Source organism: Uloborus diversus, chromosome 9 (genome assembly GCF_026930045.1).
Source record: "Uloborus diversus isolate 005 chromosome 9, Udiv.v.3.1, whole genome shotgun sequence".
Taxonomy (NCBI): Eukaryota; Metazoa; Arthropoda; class Arachnida; order Araneae; family Uloboridae; genus Uloborus; species Uloborus diversus.
This window is the reverse complement of record NC_072739.1, coordinates 147539761-147557834: the sequence shown is the minus strand read 5'-3', so window position 1 is coordinate 147557834 and position 18074 is coordinate 147539761. Positions and strand designations below refer to the sequence as shown.

The following is an 18074-nucleotide window of genomic DNA, read 5'->3' as shown; positions in this document are numbered from 1 at the left end:
TCGTTTGTTTAAAATCTATATATATATATATATATATATATATATATATATATGATATTGGAATTAATATTTGCCTCACAGAAAAATTTAAAAAAAAATCAGACAAGAAATTAATTAACAGTTATTTATAACATGTTTGTTTGCAATTACTATTACAAGACATAATATATTAATTCATCTGAAATAGAGCATTTTGAGAAAAGTTTTAATAAAATGATCTTGATTAATAGACAGATTTATAAAAAATGTTTTAAACCAATCTCTGTTGAAATATAAGAACCCATTTTTGGTTGGCTTAAAATTAAACAAACTTTGAGAAACCATGTCTGACTGTAGTGGGTTCGGTTTTGAGAGTTTTTGACTCGGACGGGCTCGGATTTTGACAATATCCCCGGGCTCGGGCAGGCTCGGTTTTCCAAAAATGAGCCTGAACTCATCTCTAGCAGACATGCACATTTATTTTTCTTATTTGGATATTAAAATACGAATATGACAACTAGCAACAGGTTCTGGGCCCAGCTAGGCTGGTAGTAGTTAGTTAGTCTTCAACGAAGATCAATGGTACTCTAAAAGCTATCTACCCCCTTACTCATTATAGCCTCTTCCGCTCAACTGTTCTAAAAGTCCACAAGCCTACTAAAGTGAAAAATTTTCCTAATTTAAGGATTAAATGAGTCATACATAGTCATTTTTCATAGTACTGATAGATATCATCAGAAATTTTAATCACAGTTATGTATCCTTTTTTTTTATAACCAGCAGTTGATGTTGCCAGCATAGAATCTAAAGAGGAAAAAATGACTATTAGTTTACAGTGATATGGTTGCAGTTAAAATAGTTAGTGCCTTTTTTTAATAAATTGATTGCAACTAAGTTATTAGAGTATTTATAAATGGTTAAAATTTAAAACGATGTAGGGGGCGCTAGTAGGGTGTAAACACTTGTTTTAGTGAAATTTTGCTAAATTTGGGACATTTTGGAAAAATTCAACGCTCTTGGGGACCTCTAAATATTTTTGTAGAGTTATAAAATTTTACCAGTGATTTTATATCCAACATAGGAAACTTTTTAGAGGGTGAGAATTTCAACTTTTGAAAGTTTTTTTTTTTTTTTTTTGGGGGGGGGGACACCCTACTTTTTGCTTGAGGATCCTTGGCAATTGCCTGTATTAAATTCAATGTTCATGAATGAAGTAGAACCTCATTTTGTTGAGTTTTAAAAAAGTATTATCTTCTCGCAAATAGTAATATTAAATTAAAAAAGCTGAAGAATAAGTGCGCTAAACATTTGCTTTTTATTTTGATTCAATGTACCAACGCCCTGCATAGATTGCACAATAAATTATAACAACCAAACTATTATTACGGCGTACTTGGAGTATCAGCCCAATTCCACTACCGCTGATCTATAAATAATAAGACCACAATATAATCTTATATTGTGCCATTGAAATATACCATTATATGCTATACTTCAATCTTGTATGTCTTGAAAATGGGAAAGTTGTGAAAAATTAGACCCCCACCCTCGACTTCAGCACCCTCGATTTATATTAAAACCGCGTTTTCAAATTGAAAAAAAAACGTGCCATACCGTGCCCTTGTAAATGAGAGAACCAATCCCATCTGCAATAGGTTTCAAAACTTTCCTTAAAAATGCAGGAGCCAGTTTTTTTTATGTTACCAATGTTATTTAAAAAAAAAAAAAAAATTTTTGAGTATGTAGATATTGCTTGAGTACGTAAATATTTTAATAATCTCAAAAAAAAAAAAAAAAAGGAAAACCTTATTCTTAATTATTTAGATTAAAATTAAATGTATATTGAGAAACACATCACTTTTAGATGCCCCACAACTTATATATCTTTCTATACCACTGTGTTAAGGTAAAATGCAATATCTGCAAATTTTTCTGCATTTTGTCATCTATTGTACTTCAGCTTTAGTGTGCATGCTTGCTCAATTGGTTTCTGCTGAAATAAGTACAGGGATCAAAGTCATCCTATATTTCCTATGCATAGTATATTTTTCTTAAAAGGTCAAAAACCATCCTATATTTTCTATAAATCCTATATTTTTGGTATCCCAGGGGAATTCTACACCTTATGCATAACGAGTTATGTGACCTTTCATTGAAAGTTATGCCCTGCTTCATCAAAAAGCCGGAAAGAAGCCGGCTTTTTTGATGAAGCCGACCTTCATCAAAAAGCTCTTAAAGGAAAAATTGGTGGAAGTTTACTTGGAGAGTTAAATAAAATAACAGATTTGAAATTTCATGTTGATAAAACGTTGCCTTGATAGCCCCAAATATACCACAAAAACATTTATTCAAGTTATAAAATAGTAAAGTATCTTGCACTTGGCCTAAAACTTTTAATTTTTCTATATTTTTAAAAACATAAGGTTTTCAGAAATTATGAACTGAAAAATATAAACAATAAAGTTGGTAATTCGCATTAAGTAGGAGATTTTACTCTCATGCAATATTTAAGTCTCCAACATAGTACTCAAAAATATGGGTATTTTCATGTTTCAGTTAATTTTTTCATTTTAAGTACATAATTTTTTTTATTATTCATTTGCAGATGTTGATTTAAATATGTGTTTGCTAATAATTTTTGAAATTGATATTTTTAATATAAATTTATGTATAATTTTTTAAAAAATAAATAGAAAAAAGCATTTTTTTGAAAAAAGGGCTCCTGATGTGTACCTTAATATTTTTAAAATTTGGATAAATGTTTTTGTGGTACATATGGTGCTATAGGGGCAATGTTTTATCAATATGAAATTTGGAATTTCCAAAAAACAATTTTCTCGATTCAGCCTATTACATAAGTGCTGGTTCACAATTTCAGGCGCAAGTTGGCACAGGTTGGCATTGTTAAAATTATATGAAAATTTTACAAGTTGTTTTGACATAAAAGGAGAAACATAAGAGAATGTGCGACTTGAAAAAACAATTTTTTTTTGGATACACCCTAATGAACATCAATGACGAAGATATCCCTAAGAATGTAGAAGATAACCCCGTCAAAAAGTATTGGAATTTCATCTTTAATCTGAAGGATGAAAAGCTGCACTACCCTAATTTGACCAAACTTGTTAAGGCTGTCTTGACTTCCTCTCATGGCCAAACTTCAGAGGGGAGAGGCCTACAAAAGAATTGTGACTAGTGACAAACCAAACATGAGTTTAGACACATTTGTTGCTCTCAGAGTGATAAAAGACTCAGTAAAATACTATAGAAAATGTTGATGTAAATAAAAAAAAAGGATCCAGTTGTGCAAAGCAGCACACTTGAAATATAAGAAACAGAAAGAAAAAAAATCTGGAAGAAATAAGAAGAAGGAAAAATATAAAACCTAAATCGAATGATGTAACAAAAAAAAATCTTGAGACAAACTGAAAGGATTTAAGGAAAGCATTACTAATTTAGTTCAGGCAGTGATAGATGAGGGGTAACCAGGAGGATGCTTGTAAACCATTTATACCCTTCCTCCATAAGTCACTTTTTACTGTTTGAAAGTGAAGTTCAACCAGTGATAAATGAAAATCCTGCTTATAAATGATCAATTGCAATTTAAAATATATAAATTTCTGTTACATGATACACTAGTGGTACCCGCACGGCTTGCCTGTAATAGAAAAATTTAAAAGTCTTTTGGTTCGCCTGTATATTTACAAATAATGTATGGTGAATTTTCTCACCAATTGGCTTGTACCCATGTTACGGTTCCACGTCATGATGATTTCATATCTCGCCAATTGACTTGTGCCCATGTTACGGTTCCACATTATGATCATTTCGTAATTTACTCCTCCATCTTATGATATTTTTGTTCTTAAAATTGGAATAGAAAAAGAACGACATCGAATTTTCGAAAAATCGCTTCGAGGTGCACACCCCCATGCTACAAACTAACTTTATGCCAAATTTCATGAAAATCGGCCGAACGGTCTAGGCGCTATGCGCGTCACAGAGATCCAGACATCCTCCGGACATCCAGACAAAGAGACTTACAGCTTTATTATTAGTAAAGATAGTAGAACACTGAAAAATATTTTTTCAATTAATATGAGGTCTGCCAGTTAAAAAAAAAAAATTCTGTATATTTTTTCTATTGTTCCTTATGAAACAAGTTACAACTACCATGTACTATATAAATGTTCCTCTTACAAATATTTGGGAATTTTGTGCTCTACATAACAGTGGCGGGCGATTTATTTCATCCTTGCTTATAAAACAAAAATGTGACAATGGTGATGCCAATTTACTATTGCAATTACTTGTTAAAAACTTTGAAGATGCTTCTAAGAAGCCAAATATCTGACAGTCTTAACGAATCTAAATCTTAAGTCAATGCAAAAGAAGCATTGCTGGTGGTTTCTGTGTGACCTGTCATTCTTAAATGTCGGGTAATGTGAGTCATTTCTTTATGAGTAACATTTAATTTTGCTGAGTGTTTCTGTTGCAGTTTTAATAAAGATAAATGATATATATTTAATTTTTAAATGAAATACATATATAAATAACAAATGCTGTTGTTCCTTGGTTAATATTTGAATGCAGTCCAAAACCATTGTAGCGAGAATTCTCTTGTAACGAAAACTCCTGAGGTCTGTAACTAATATTAGCATAAGATCGGAGTAATTTTGGTATAATGGAATTTCAATACAATGAGAGTTTCTATGGACCTTTCAACTTTGTTGAAATATGATTCGACTGTACTGCTTGTAACTCCAAATAGTTTATTACAAAATAATTTTTCAATGCTGTCATGTGCTAAAATTTGAAAAACATAATACAGCATTTATTTAAGAATTAAGGTTTCTGAAACTTAAGTAGCTTTTTGATATTTTCAAGTTCAGGGTCTGACAAATCACAGGCAACGAGGAAAAATATCTTGGTGGCTAGCCCCTGTGAACTGGAATCTTTCAGAAGCTGTGTTGCACTGTATTTTCCTGTAAAGTATGAGAAATAATTTGTCTGAGCTCTAAAGCTTTTCTTGGCTTTTAAGATTTTCGTCGGAAAGCATGTCCCCTATCCATGTTATATATAGTTTCTGTTTATGCTTTCTACACTTGATGCATTAAACAAGTTAACAAGCAATAAGTTACCCCCCCCCCCCCCCGCAAGCCAGGGATAAAGCAGAAATACGTGTAATATACAGATAGCCCGGTTATCAGTTACAGAGACTTGTTTTTGACATCTGCCTCCAGCCTGGTTATTCACTATTCCAGACTGATAAGTCTGCTCCTAGCACAAAACTGCAGTCTCTGGATGTGATAATCGGATTGTCAGTATATTGCATATTTATAAACTGCCTACTGCCGTGCTAGGCGCAAAAGTCGTATCTGCAGCAGAGTTCAAAACTAGAAATTGCCATTTAAAGTTTTGTGACTCCATGTATTTCATAGATACTATTTTTTCAGATTTTTTTAAAAAATATTTCCCATTGACAAATGACCATAAAACGATGTATCAAGGTGAAGTATGTCACAAAGATCAACCTGGTGACTGTAACTCAATTTCGATGAAAAGTGCAGATATTATTGCAGTGAGATAAATAAATACTGCTATTTTTATCTTTTAAGCTGTATGCTTATTTCCTCTTGGCTTTTGTCGGATGTCTTTTCATCCATAAGCTCACTACGTTTTACATTGAAAAAGGCGTTCCCTGAAATGCCGAAACATGTCTGCAATAATCTGCGAATTTGTCCTTTTTAGACTTTGTTACTTTACGTTACTTTTCTATTGCAGTGGTTGAGAATTATCTTTTACAGATGGGGGCATCTCTTTTTATCCTTAATATTACCTAGTCTAAATGTTTCTTTTAGAGCCCACAATGTAATGTAGCTACAAACTAATGATACTGATAAAAATAGTTAAATTTGAAGAAGTTGGGAATAAAAATTCTGTGACTATGTACAAGTTGCTTCTTCATCATAAAAATAATTATTTTGAAAAAACGACATTTATCATAATTGATTGTAGATATCAATACAATAAATGTCTGATGTTATTTAACCAAAGTACAGACAAAAATGTTATTTTGCTGTTGTTTTTATAAAATCAACCATTATTTTTAGGCAATTAAATACATAAAAAAGAATCTGTTTTTCTTTTTTCTCCTGCTCCCTTATAAACTTCAAACAATATATTTAATTTTCTTCCTTTTGAAAATGTATTTCCAACATTAATGCTGTTTAAAAAAAAAAATATTCTGCTAAATAATATTGGCAGCCAATGGTTTTGAGGAATATCTCCTAAAAAATGTTTTCAAAATACTTTTTATTGATAAGTTAAGAATTCAAATGTTTTGTGGGCTTTTTGACATTATAAGACTTACTATTCTTAAGAAAAGATTTTTGAAAGAGTTTCTTTTTCAAACAAATCTAAGAAAGTTCTTCTGCCTTTATATAGGAGTTTAGTAAGACCTCATTTGGAGTATGCTGTTCAGTTTTGGTCGCCTTATCTGAAGAAAGATATTTTTGTATTGGAAAGGGTTCAAAGAAGGGTAACTAAATTAGTAAGGGGACTCTCAGATTTAGATTATGATACCAGACTTAATAGGCTTAACATGTATAGCCTGGAGCAAAGGAGAGTCAGAGGGGACATGATTCAGTTATTTAAATTTATCAAAATGAAAGATGTAAATGGATTAAATTTTTGCGGGGAAAGCAGGACAAGGGGTCATTGTTTTAAGCTATTTAAATCTCAGGCTAACTTGGAAATCAGGAAAAACTACTACTTTAGCAGGGTCGTGGGCACTTGGAATAGCTTACCGGAAGAGGCGGTAATGAGCAAGGGAGTGGATAGCTTTAAGAGGGCCATTGATCTTCATTGGGGACTAATTAATTGACTAGGACCAGCCTAGCTGGGCCCAGTGCCTGTTGCTGGTCGTCACATTTGTATTTGTATTTGTATTAAAAAAAAAAAGATGATGTTATTTGCTTGCAAAATTATCATAATAAATGTTTAAAAACCTGTTTAAATATGTGCTTTATTTTAAAGTCTAAACATTTTTTTTCCTCCTATTCTTCTGTTTTTAAGCTTTAAGCTTGAGTTTCAGAAGTTTCCAATCAAAAATTCTCATTTTATTTGCAAAAATGAGATGAAATTTTACATGTTAATTAACTTTAAAATGTATGCAATCAAAGCAAAACAAAGATTTTTTTCTTCTGAAGTTCAAGCCACCCTCAGGGATGTTCCAGCTGCTCCAAAAGACCGCCAAATGGACTTTTCTGCTCCATAATCGGACAAACTTGCGCCAAAACTGCAATTTTGCATTTAATGTTGCAGTTCCTTTGTATATTTGGCAGAATATCAAGTTTATGCATTTGGCGCTTGTTTTTACGATTTTTTGGGTTAGTCCCGAACGAACATTACTATTAAACCACATTTTAATCTATAAAAAATCAATTTTTCAATTTTTTTAAATATTACTTACCCCCCCCCCCCCCCCCCCCCCCCGTCTTGAAATTTCCAGGAGTTTTGTATGTTTACTTTAGATTATGTAATGAATGTTATGCGCTGCAAAAACCATATTTAACAACTTAAACTCAAGTTACGTTAAGCTGTTAAAGTGTAACTATTTCGTCTCTTAACTCGGTGGCAGCTCTCTACACAATGCTTAAAATTTAAGTTTTTACTGCAAATATTAGTTCCAAGTGTTTCCATTTTCTCATTTATTTGTAAGAATCTGTTTTGAGAGGTCTAAACATGATTATCTGTATAACAATTGCAACTGTTTTCCTTTGTTTTCCGATTGATCTTTTTTTAAAATAAAATTTTAGTAAAAAAAGTAATAGTACATTAAATTAGAATGGCAATGAAAAAAAAAGTGCAATATATTGCGTTTGGTTTTCTGAATTGAGCCATGCTTTCTTTTTCGCATATTTATTGAGCAATAAGATGTGCTCCCTGCAAGATACAGTGTAAATAGATAAGTATTTTATAATTACACTTAAAATTGATCTTCAAGCGTAATTACTATTCAGTCTGATGCTTCATTATCTTTTATCTGTTTTATTTGCATACTTAAAACTTTCAATGTGTAATAGGCCTCCTGTCTGTATTCTGGAGTTATTTTATGGTGAAAATGAAATCATTGCTTTTTTTACTTTGGAAACAAAATTAGTACCTGGCCATACAATTTTGTAAGTAATAAGGAATATGTTTTTACCTTTACCTAAGCATGCAGTGGCTTCATACAATGCCTTTTTGCTTTTGATTTCTTGCATTCTCAAAACTGATGCTTGCTCAAACCTTTTAATAAAAGTTCAATAAGTATTGTATTAAAAGAAAAAATGAAATTCTTAACCTGATAATTTGCAATTAATCTACTCAACTGGTCGAAATTAGATTGAATAATGCTTGTATAGGTAAAAGAATGGGGTTAGAGTTCTCCGACATTAGTGAACGAAATAATAGTGTAAGAAGTTATTGAAATTGCAACATGAATTGCATTTTTTTTTTTTTTTTTTTTGAGAACATTCTGAAATGTTAAACACTTTTGTGATACTTCTCATACTTGATTCTATCTTCCTGACTAAATGGAAAATTTTTACTAAAAATTGAAACTTCACAAATTTTACTGCCTTTAAGTTAATATTTACAAAATATCATAAATGAATAAAAACAGTAAAATATTCATGGTCAATTGCCTATATTCTACTGCTTGCCTTATAAGAATGAGATCTGTTGTAGATCTGCTGGAAGTCTATCAATAGTTGGTTTGTTTCCAAAGGTACATGCCAGTATTTTGATGTGCATAGTTATGAAAATTATTTTACAAATGTTGATAAAGTGTGCTATATGCAGCCTCTTTGTGCTCATTATCACCTTATTTCTCAATAATGGGTACTAGAGCTTTATATGCAATGAAAAGGTGGGAAAATATGGTATTGATTCTTTACTTTTTTGCTACTACTGGGATATATGTGCCTCTTCAAAACCAACCAATCCATGAACAAGAATTAGTAACTGGAGGGAGCAAGTACAATCATTAGCTTAGGAAACGCTGAGACAAAGATACCAAGTCACATGGTTCAATGATGACGAATGAGAGACACAATCACGTGACTTGTGATCCTGTGTTTCAAGATTTGAAAGCTTCCCTCTCTCCACCTTTTATCCCTTCTCAATGCTACTAATGGAATTCCTCCAGCTCATTGGTAATTTGTTTTTTCCATCGATGTTTGCATTTTAGTTTGGCAATTGAAGTACTTATTGTTCTTCTTTATCGTCGATTTCTTTACTACTAGTTGAGAAACCAGCACTCGGCCCTTGATACCATCCGTTCGTCACCTGTTATTATAATTCTGCTTTTAGCTGGTGTTATTGCCATATTATTTGCTTGTCTGCTGCAATTTTAATAACTTGCTTAGATGTAATAGTAAAGAATGCCACTTTATTTTGAAACTGAACCAAAAAAAAAAAATTATCACAAAATTTTAGTAATGCAATTGGCAATTTTAAGCACTAACACTTTCACTTTTTTTGAAGGTTCCTTCTTAAAGACAACACCGCTGTCAAATTGTTTCTGATATCTAAGGACATCATGCACCATGCAGTGTCTCTTAAGAAGTTTATTTTAGTGTGTGCTCAAGAAATATTTTAATCAATAAAAGATATTTTAATCTAATTATCTGTTGAAACTACTGGCGACTTTCATATGCACAATAATTTCTTTCAGTAGGGAAAATACTGGGAGCAAGAGGCAAGATAATTATGAAAAACAAGGCATGAAACTTCAAGATCAGATTCTCAAAAAACTTTCTACAATAAAACTTCATTGACTTGAACTCAGTTAAAACGAATTACTGCTAAGATGAACTGCATTTGAGATCCCCCATATTGCATGTACTAATATCACTATTTATTGCTTTTTAGGTAAGACAAACTAATTTTAAAGATACCATTGAGTTCTTTTTTACCAGGTTCGACTGTATTAACTTTTTCTCCTGAAATATAGTGGAAACGATTTATTAGGCATATTTGAGGAGAAAAAAGAGATACCTCATGCAGGACAACTATGTACCCTATATCACCAAAAGTATTGGGACACTTCCAACAATATACATTTTTACGGATTTCTTGAAAAGTGAAAGACTAATTGAAGGGCTGGGAGCAATAACATGGTAACCCACACTTCATGCAAAGTCAAAGGGTAGAAACATTGTTAAAAACAATACTGTTGGGTTACCACCATTTGATATTGCATGAAGTGTGGGTTACCACGTTTCTGCTCCCAGCCCTTCAACTGTTCTAACTTTTGTCGCATTAACCTGTTACCAAACTTTCAGAATATTTGACAGTCTACTTTTTCTGTTAGAATATGTTAATGAAAAAAGAAAAAGCATGACATATGAAAAAGGGGTCCAAAATAATGAAGAAAAGTGAAAAAGGGCTCAAAAATAATGAAGAAAAGTGAGATATTCATGGGCATATTTTCTTTTTATTTTACTTAAAATGAAATAAAAATTCAAAAAATTAGGGTCATGGAGAATTGGTACAAATATAAAAAGGAATTCAAGTTTTCAAAAAAGAATGTTCTGTTATGTTTCTGTGTGATTATCCCTTAAATAGAGGAACCATAAAAATGCCCCTTAAGGGACGTACTACTGTAATTACATACTTGTAAAAATATTAGTAAAAATTCATGATTCAACTGCTGATTAAAATATAAATTTAGGTTTAAATTTGAGTAAAAAAAAATTTGCGGGAACACAGTAATACCTTGACTTAGTACAAGGAGGCAATTAAAAAAAAAAAAAAATTAACCCTTCTGACATCTGAAAGAATTAGCAAAGTAAATAACTCTTCACAAAGTGTTAAAAAAAAAAAAAAAACAATAAAAAGCGAGTGCTACAAATCCTGGAAATATAATATTATCAATCACTTTCAAAAGAAAAGTTCTAGAAATTCACAAATACTGTCTAACTGTCTAATCATGTTTTCGTAATAATGTTTCATTTGAGTAAGTTTTCTGATTTCACGCTTCAGTTCACAATTTTAATTTATCAACCTTAACCAATCCCTGCTCTGCATTACCAACGTATTGTGATCCACTTTTAAAGTCCATGTTAGATATTCAATAAAAAACGAAATTATAGCAATTTTTTATTATAAATATCAAAGTATGATTGAGAAACAAAAATAGAATGATCATTGAAAAATGTTACAAAAAAATAAATAACTTGAAATCAATATTTTATGTTCACTGTACAAAAACAACTTTCTTTACTCAACTAACAGCAAAAACTGAACTTTCATTTCAGATTCTTTAATCAATTGCTCAATTTAGTACCAATGTTCATTTTATATCTTCGAGTAATAATATCTATCTTTCCAAGAATTTGAATTTTTTCTCTTTTCTTGCTCAATTCAACACTTAATTTTAACAATACCTGATTAGCTTCCTTCAATTTTATAGTGTAGAAAATTAAATGCAGATATTTGCTTAAAATTTAAATTATGAATCATTTAGGTACAGACGCAATTGAGACATGTGCTAATTTTTCGCATAATAAAATTTTTTCAAAATTTAAATAAAAAAGTTAGAACAACAATTATATATATATATAAATATATATACATATTCGATAAATCTTCATATAATTTTTCCAATAATATTGGTTCATAACAGAGCAATAAAACTGTCACCAATTACCACTAACTAACATGAATAAATGATACACACAAGTAAAATTTTAAACAAATGTTTACATAAATCACAGATAACACATGTATAACAAAACAAATTTTTAATATTCACAAACACAATCATGCAACCAATTTAGTTGGAAAAATTCCAAAGAAAAACTAAAGCACTAAAAAAGCTCATTAATTTTTAAAATATATTTATCTGTGGTTCTTTGTATTAATTTCAATATTTTATAGATACTTTAAATTCTTAATAAAAGGTTCTCATAAATTCGTAAGTTCATTATGCATAAAGTGGAGAGATTATTGTCATTTAGCATATAACAGGGTGATTTAAAATTTATGTGCAAAAATATTGAGGATTGGTAGAAAACAAGAATCCAAATCAGCCGAATGAATAATTGTAAATCTCAACCTGATGACTGCAGACCGATTACATGGCCCCTCCTGATTGCCTGATTTAACTTGTCTGAATCTTTTGTCTCCCCCCCCCCCATTTAGTTGACATGATCAACTAAACTCATGTTCACTCAAATGCATAGCTAGTTACAACAGGCCCATCATTTAGGGTGCGAAGAGGGGGGGGGGTTAATAATTGAGTCGCTCAGGAGTCAATGCGGTTAAGTCCATTTTTTGATATTTTCTGATTTTTGGAAATTTTGATGAAATAAATAATAATCTTCTTAGTTATTAGAGGATTTATTTGTTGGTTACTTTTTTCTAGGTTAGACAGCCCTTTAATAGCTTCTGAATATATTGTATAATAATTTCAGAAGCCATTGTGAATAAGTCCACCTTTTATCAATATTTTTTACATAAACTTTGAAATAAAATTCTTCTTCTTCTTTCGATATTTGTTGGCAACACTGAAAAACAAGAAATTCATAGTACGAGAAGTCATAATCCCAGACGCAGATACTTAAATTCAGATCTTTCTATTGCAAAAATGTATAACCTGTATGTCAAACAATGTAATGAAGAGCAAATTGTACAAGTAAAGGAAAAGTTTTACCACCATATATTTTCGACAAAATTTAACTTACATTTTTAGCAACCTTCAAAAGATACTTGTGCAAAATCTGATTATTTGGTAATAAAAAAACAATTTGCAATAGTTGAAGAAAAAAAAATGCAGTTGAAGTTGAACATGACGAACACTTGCGAAATGCAAAAATTGCCCGTAATAGTATGGCTAATGATCGACTAAGAGCTTGAGAGGAAATATAAGTGTTTAGTTTGGATTTAGAAAAAGCATTGCCATTTCTGAAACTATCCACATCAGTGGCTTATTACAAGAGAAACTTATATGTATACAATCTTGGTTGCCATGATTTAAAGGCTAACGAGGGCTACATGTATGTTAGGCCTATAACCCAAACATTGCGGGGTTCACAAGAAGTGTCATCGTGTTTAACTAAACACATTAAATTGTACGCAAAGGATTTTCACAAAATTATAATATATTCAGATTCGTGTTCAGGACAGAATTGAAATATAAAAACTGTTAAGTTTACTGAAATTGGTTCAGAGTGAAGATATAAAAGCTGAATCAATTGAGCTTAAATTTTTATTGAGTTGGCACAGTTATTTGCCCAATGATACTGATTTTGCAGTTGTAGAAGCTTATGCAAAAAAAATCCGTATATTTATAACCTAGTGACTGGTATCATATAATACAAAATAGTAAAAGGTACAAAATAAAACCCTTTCAGAGTTGTCGAAATGAATCAACAAGAATTTCTTTCCACAAAACCGTTGGAAGAAGCTGTTACCAACAGAAAAAAATCAACAAGTGGACTAACAGTCAATTGACTTAATATGAGATGGATAAAATTGGAAAGGTCAAACCCAAGCAGCCTTAAGTTCAAACATAATTTTGATGAGGATGATACCTTTCATGTAATTGATGTTTAAAAAAAAAATAGATAGGCCAGCAAATTTAAAAAATATAACTCAACCTATATTATATCCTAATGGCAGAACAATTTCAAGAGAAACAAAAAAGACATCTTATGTTTATTAAAGTATATACCTCCAATTAAACACAACTTTTACAGGACATTAAGGACAACACATGGATATCAAGATTTACATTTAAATAACTCGGAAGAAGATGATGTTTGTTGTGATGAATAAACATAAAACTTATGACAATAAATGCTATTTTATTATTTTTACATAAATTTCTTATCTTTTTCAGCTGCCAAAAAGTATAAGTCCTAAAATTTTTAAGATGCTGTCATTATTTCAATAAATACTTACGTTTTTATTTACACATCCTGTACATATCTTGATTTTTTGCAGAGTTTACACCTCGAAAAAAGATTTTACACACTTTTCTAATTAAATTAATAAACCAAGAATTTTAGAAACTAATGTATCAAAATGCATTAATTTTCTCAATTTTTGTGTTTTGGACTTAACCACATTGGCTTCTGAGTGGCTCAATTATCAATCTCCTCCACCTATTTAAAAAAGTTACATTTTTATACAAATGTGTATTTCATTGAACACACACGAGCTACCCCCTGGGCAAATTGGAAATTGGGTTTGGTCACAGGAATTGCTATTGCACAAGAGTTCTACTCACCTTATCATTTCTGCACCGTATTTACTTTTCAAGTTAGTGTTTCTAGTCATACATTTCTATTATTCTGATTAATTTGTTTTCCTACTTTCCCTAAAAGTTTGTACACACAACTTAGAGCCACCTGTAGTTTTTTCTTCTTTTTTAATCTACCAAGAGTAGAATTTCGAAACTTAAATAAAAAAAATATCTAATTGTTGCAAAGGCAGTAAGTAACATGAACTGTAAGCTTGTGTAACTATTAAAGCAAAAACTAGCAATGAAAATTACAGATGCATTTCAGGACTCTAGAAACCTTTCTTCAGTTAATAAGGATTGGAGATGTAAAATCCTCAGAAACTTTTAAGCGCTGGAAAAAAAAGTTTTGGGTTTTTTCTGGAAAAACTAGAAAAAAAAGATTTTTTCCCAATGTAGTTTAATAGTTCTATTTTCTTACAAAACATAAAAAATACTTTTTTAAGTATATAGGCAGTCTATTTTTTTCCCCTTAGAAATATGCATGAACTTATTATTCATTTCTTTGGATTTCCTAACTTTATACGTACTCAAATCTAAGGTTATTTCAAACAGTATTTTACAATAAAGTTTACCTGTGTTTTGCAAAGTACATTTTTTTTTTTTTTTTGTATTTGTAAGGCTTCATATTTGATCTTGAATTTTTAAAAAACTCCCAAGAATGCATGACAAACTAAAAATGAACTAGAACCCAAAAACTCAGTAAACTTGTCAAAAGTTCTTGCGTGGATCTAACATTTACGTTTTTCTCAATGTTCATTTTATATATTATTAGCACATGCACCTAGATAAGGATCAACAAATCATTTCATTAATCCTACTTTCTTATGGGCTTGATTTCTAGAATAATTACAATAACAGGGTTTGTACGCTCCTTCAAAACTCTTCCAATGCTCCTTCATTTAGGAAATTTTTTTGAAGGGCCCTTCAAACTCCTTCGCTTTGGTTTTTACTCCTTCAAAACTCCTTTTTTTAGTTCAAGACCACATTATCTTCCTCTATGACAGTAACTTAAAATACTTTGATCGACAACTAACTTCATGAGAAGGGCAATTTTAATGTAGTAATTTCGTGCGTTTATTTTTTTTTTTCAGAAAGATGTGATTTAAAAATTGATCATTGTTAAGTCGTAAATTTTATTAGAAGACTAAGACGTTTCATAAGTGAAGTAAAACATGTTGGTGATTGGCTTTTTTTTTTCAAGTTTTATGATTACTGTTTTTCCCTCCTCCACACTATCAGAGCAAAAGTCAGTTTGTCTAATTATTATTTAAATATAAGTGGATGTACTATATTAAGTGATTGTGTTAAAAAAACAATTGTGTAGTAAATCAAAGTTATGATATTGTAAAATAAAAAGGGTCATCCACAAGTGATGTCATGCCTTCAGGAGGAGACGGGCTCATGAAAGTCTGACAAGGGGTGACAAAAAGTGACATCACAGTTATTGTAACAATATGTTTATAAAAAATTTGACATATGACAAGAGGAGGAGTTAGCTGAAGTTTAACACTTTGTGATAAAGGGGAAGGGGTCAAATTTGTTGGAAAAAAGTGTGACATCATTTGATGACAGCCCGTTAGCACTCCTCCAAAATCTCATTTTACTCCTTCAAAACTCCTTCATTTTCTTTCTGAAATTGAGTACGAACCCTGTAATAAATTTACTGACACTTCTGCACTAGAGATGAGACGGGCTTTAGAACCAAAAATAGGGCTCGGGATCAAGCACAGATATTCAATCGCCAATCTCCATACAAATTAAAAGCAAATAAACATTTTCCTACTGTAAGAAAATTAAAGGAACATTTAAATCAGTTCAATCAATGTCAAATTTACCCCCCCCCCCCAAAAAAAATAAATAAATAAACTAGCGCTTATTTATAGTGTTTTTTTTTTTTTTTTTTTTTTTTGCGATTACTATTGCAATATGTCATACAGTAATGCATTTGAAGTGGAGCATTTTAAGAAAATTTAGAAACTTCTCTCTGTTAATGAGGAACATTTGACACAACATTTTTCATTAACAGAGAGATCGTGTCAGACTGTAGAAGGCTCGTTTTTTGATACAAAAAAAATTTCCTTCGGGCTTGGATTTTGGTCAGAGACAATATCGGGCGGGATCGGTTACAAATTTTTGGACCCGGGCTCTCAAAATGAGCCCGAACTCATCTCTATTCTGCACCAACATGTTTTCGAGTTTGAGCCCCAATTTTTACATGTTGAAATGGAGTTTACAAATTTTATTTCACTGAAACCAATGCAATTTGGTACAAATACGGTTACATCAGGGGACATACTAGTTTACTTTTATTACATCTATCAAAAAGAAAAAAGGTTTGGTAAAATATTTTCTGACTAAAACTAATAAGCTTTGAAACACATACATGCAAATTTACACAGCCAGGTTGTGCCTTAAAATACTGCTCTTTGCAAAATAAAATTCACTTGATTGTCCAAAAATATTCCTTATTGAGAAATGTTTAAACATTTTTGTTTAACCATTTCATTTTCAAATGCCTTCAAGATGTGTAGAATAATTACAAAACAATTTAGTTTTATTTTAAATTATTAACTTTAAAATTTCAACAATAATAAATTTGAGAAAGCTTGCTTTTATGTTTTAAAAATGATTTGATAGGTCAATGCATTAATATAAAAAAAATCTGAAGTTATTAACTACAGTAAGAAAAAATATTAACAAACCCCTAAATTAATAAATAGTACTATTTAATAGTACTATTTAATAGTACTATTTAATAGTACAACACGTTGGGATATTATTTGGTGTTAATGTTATTATTTGCAGAAAATAAATCTAATTTTTATATTGTCTACTTCAAATAAGGAAATAAAACCATTAATAAACAAAGTGAAAAAATGTGTTTTACTCTACCTGGAAATTACATTGATAACTTATGCTTCACAACTTCTCAAATTTTAAGTAATAACTTTTTTTTATTTAACTTGAAACATGACTCTGATCTCTTTGGCAATATCTGAAGTAAAAAGTTTAATTAAAACTAACACTCAGAATAAAATCAAATGAATTACAATAACAACAAAATTTTGAAACAATAATATTTCACATTGCATAATGCATAAATGCCAGAAGCTGTGTTAATGAATGCAAATATTTTTCAGGTACAATGCACTAATAGGTTTCATGAAATGAAGTTGAAAATGAACATGAATTTATGATAAGGCTTCTTTTTTGTTACAATATATATAGTTGCATAAATACTCTGAATATTTTCTCAATTTGAAAAAAATAATTCTTTTACAAAATGAAATCTAAAAACCATATTGTTTTACAATAAATTAAGACATTGTACAACAAAGAAAACTTGGTAACAACAATTCATGGATTTTTTATTCCTTTGACAATTTTTTTTATAGCAGTTGAAAATAAAATCAATGAGAGGAAATCTTGTAGTTTCGTGAAGTGGATTAAAAACACAAAATTTGATTAAAATGAAATAAAATTATCAGATGCGGCATGGAAACATATGAATTTGTGATAAGTAAGTTTTAAAGTTATGTTTGATTGCAATGTCTAATGCAATGACTAATGCATTTATCATCCACTGGATGGCTTCTAGCCCGAATAAGATTTGCAAACAATTATTGTTATTTACATTCAAGAATCTTAAGACTATTATAAAGAGCACTGCTAAAAAAGTTAACTGCCAAAACACGATAGTAAAGCAGCCTCTGTCAATATCTAACATGGAAAAATTTACATATGATTTTTCTGAACATAGTTCCCTCACAGTAACCCTCCCTACCCCCCCAACCCACAA

The 18074-nt window shown here is 30.6% G+C and overlaps 1 protein-coding gene across 2 annotated transcripts in view; it reads left to right on the top strand.

Moving 5' to 3' along the window:
- The window catches only part of LOC129230060 (uncharacterized), a 32059-nt gene extending 22450 nt beyond the window's left edge, over nucleotides 1-9609 (top strand). Inside the window, exons 3-4 of one of the 2 annotated variants that reach the window (XM_054864444.1) lie at nucleotides 8067-8162; nucleotides 9511-9609. In XM_054864444.1, the coding sequence (XP_054720419.1) occupies nucleotides 8067-8143 (77 nt within the window). In that variant the 3' untranslated portion in view covers nucleotides 8144-8162; nucleotides 9511-9609. The remainder of the gene's footprint in view (nucleotides 1-8066; nucleotides 8163-9510) is intronic. The other variant, XM_054864446.1, reaches the window with a different exon arrangement.
- The last annotated feature ends 8465 nt before the right edge of the window (nucleotides 9610-18074 follow it).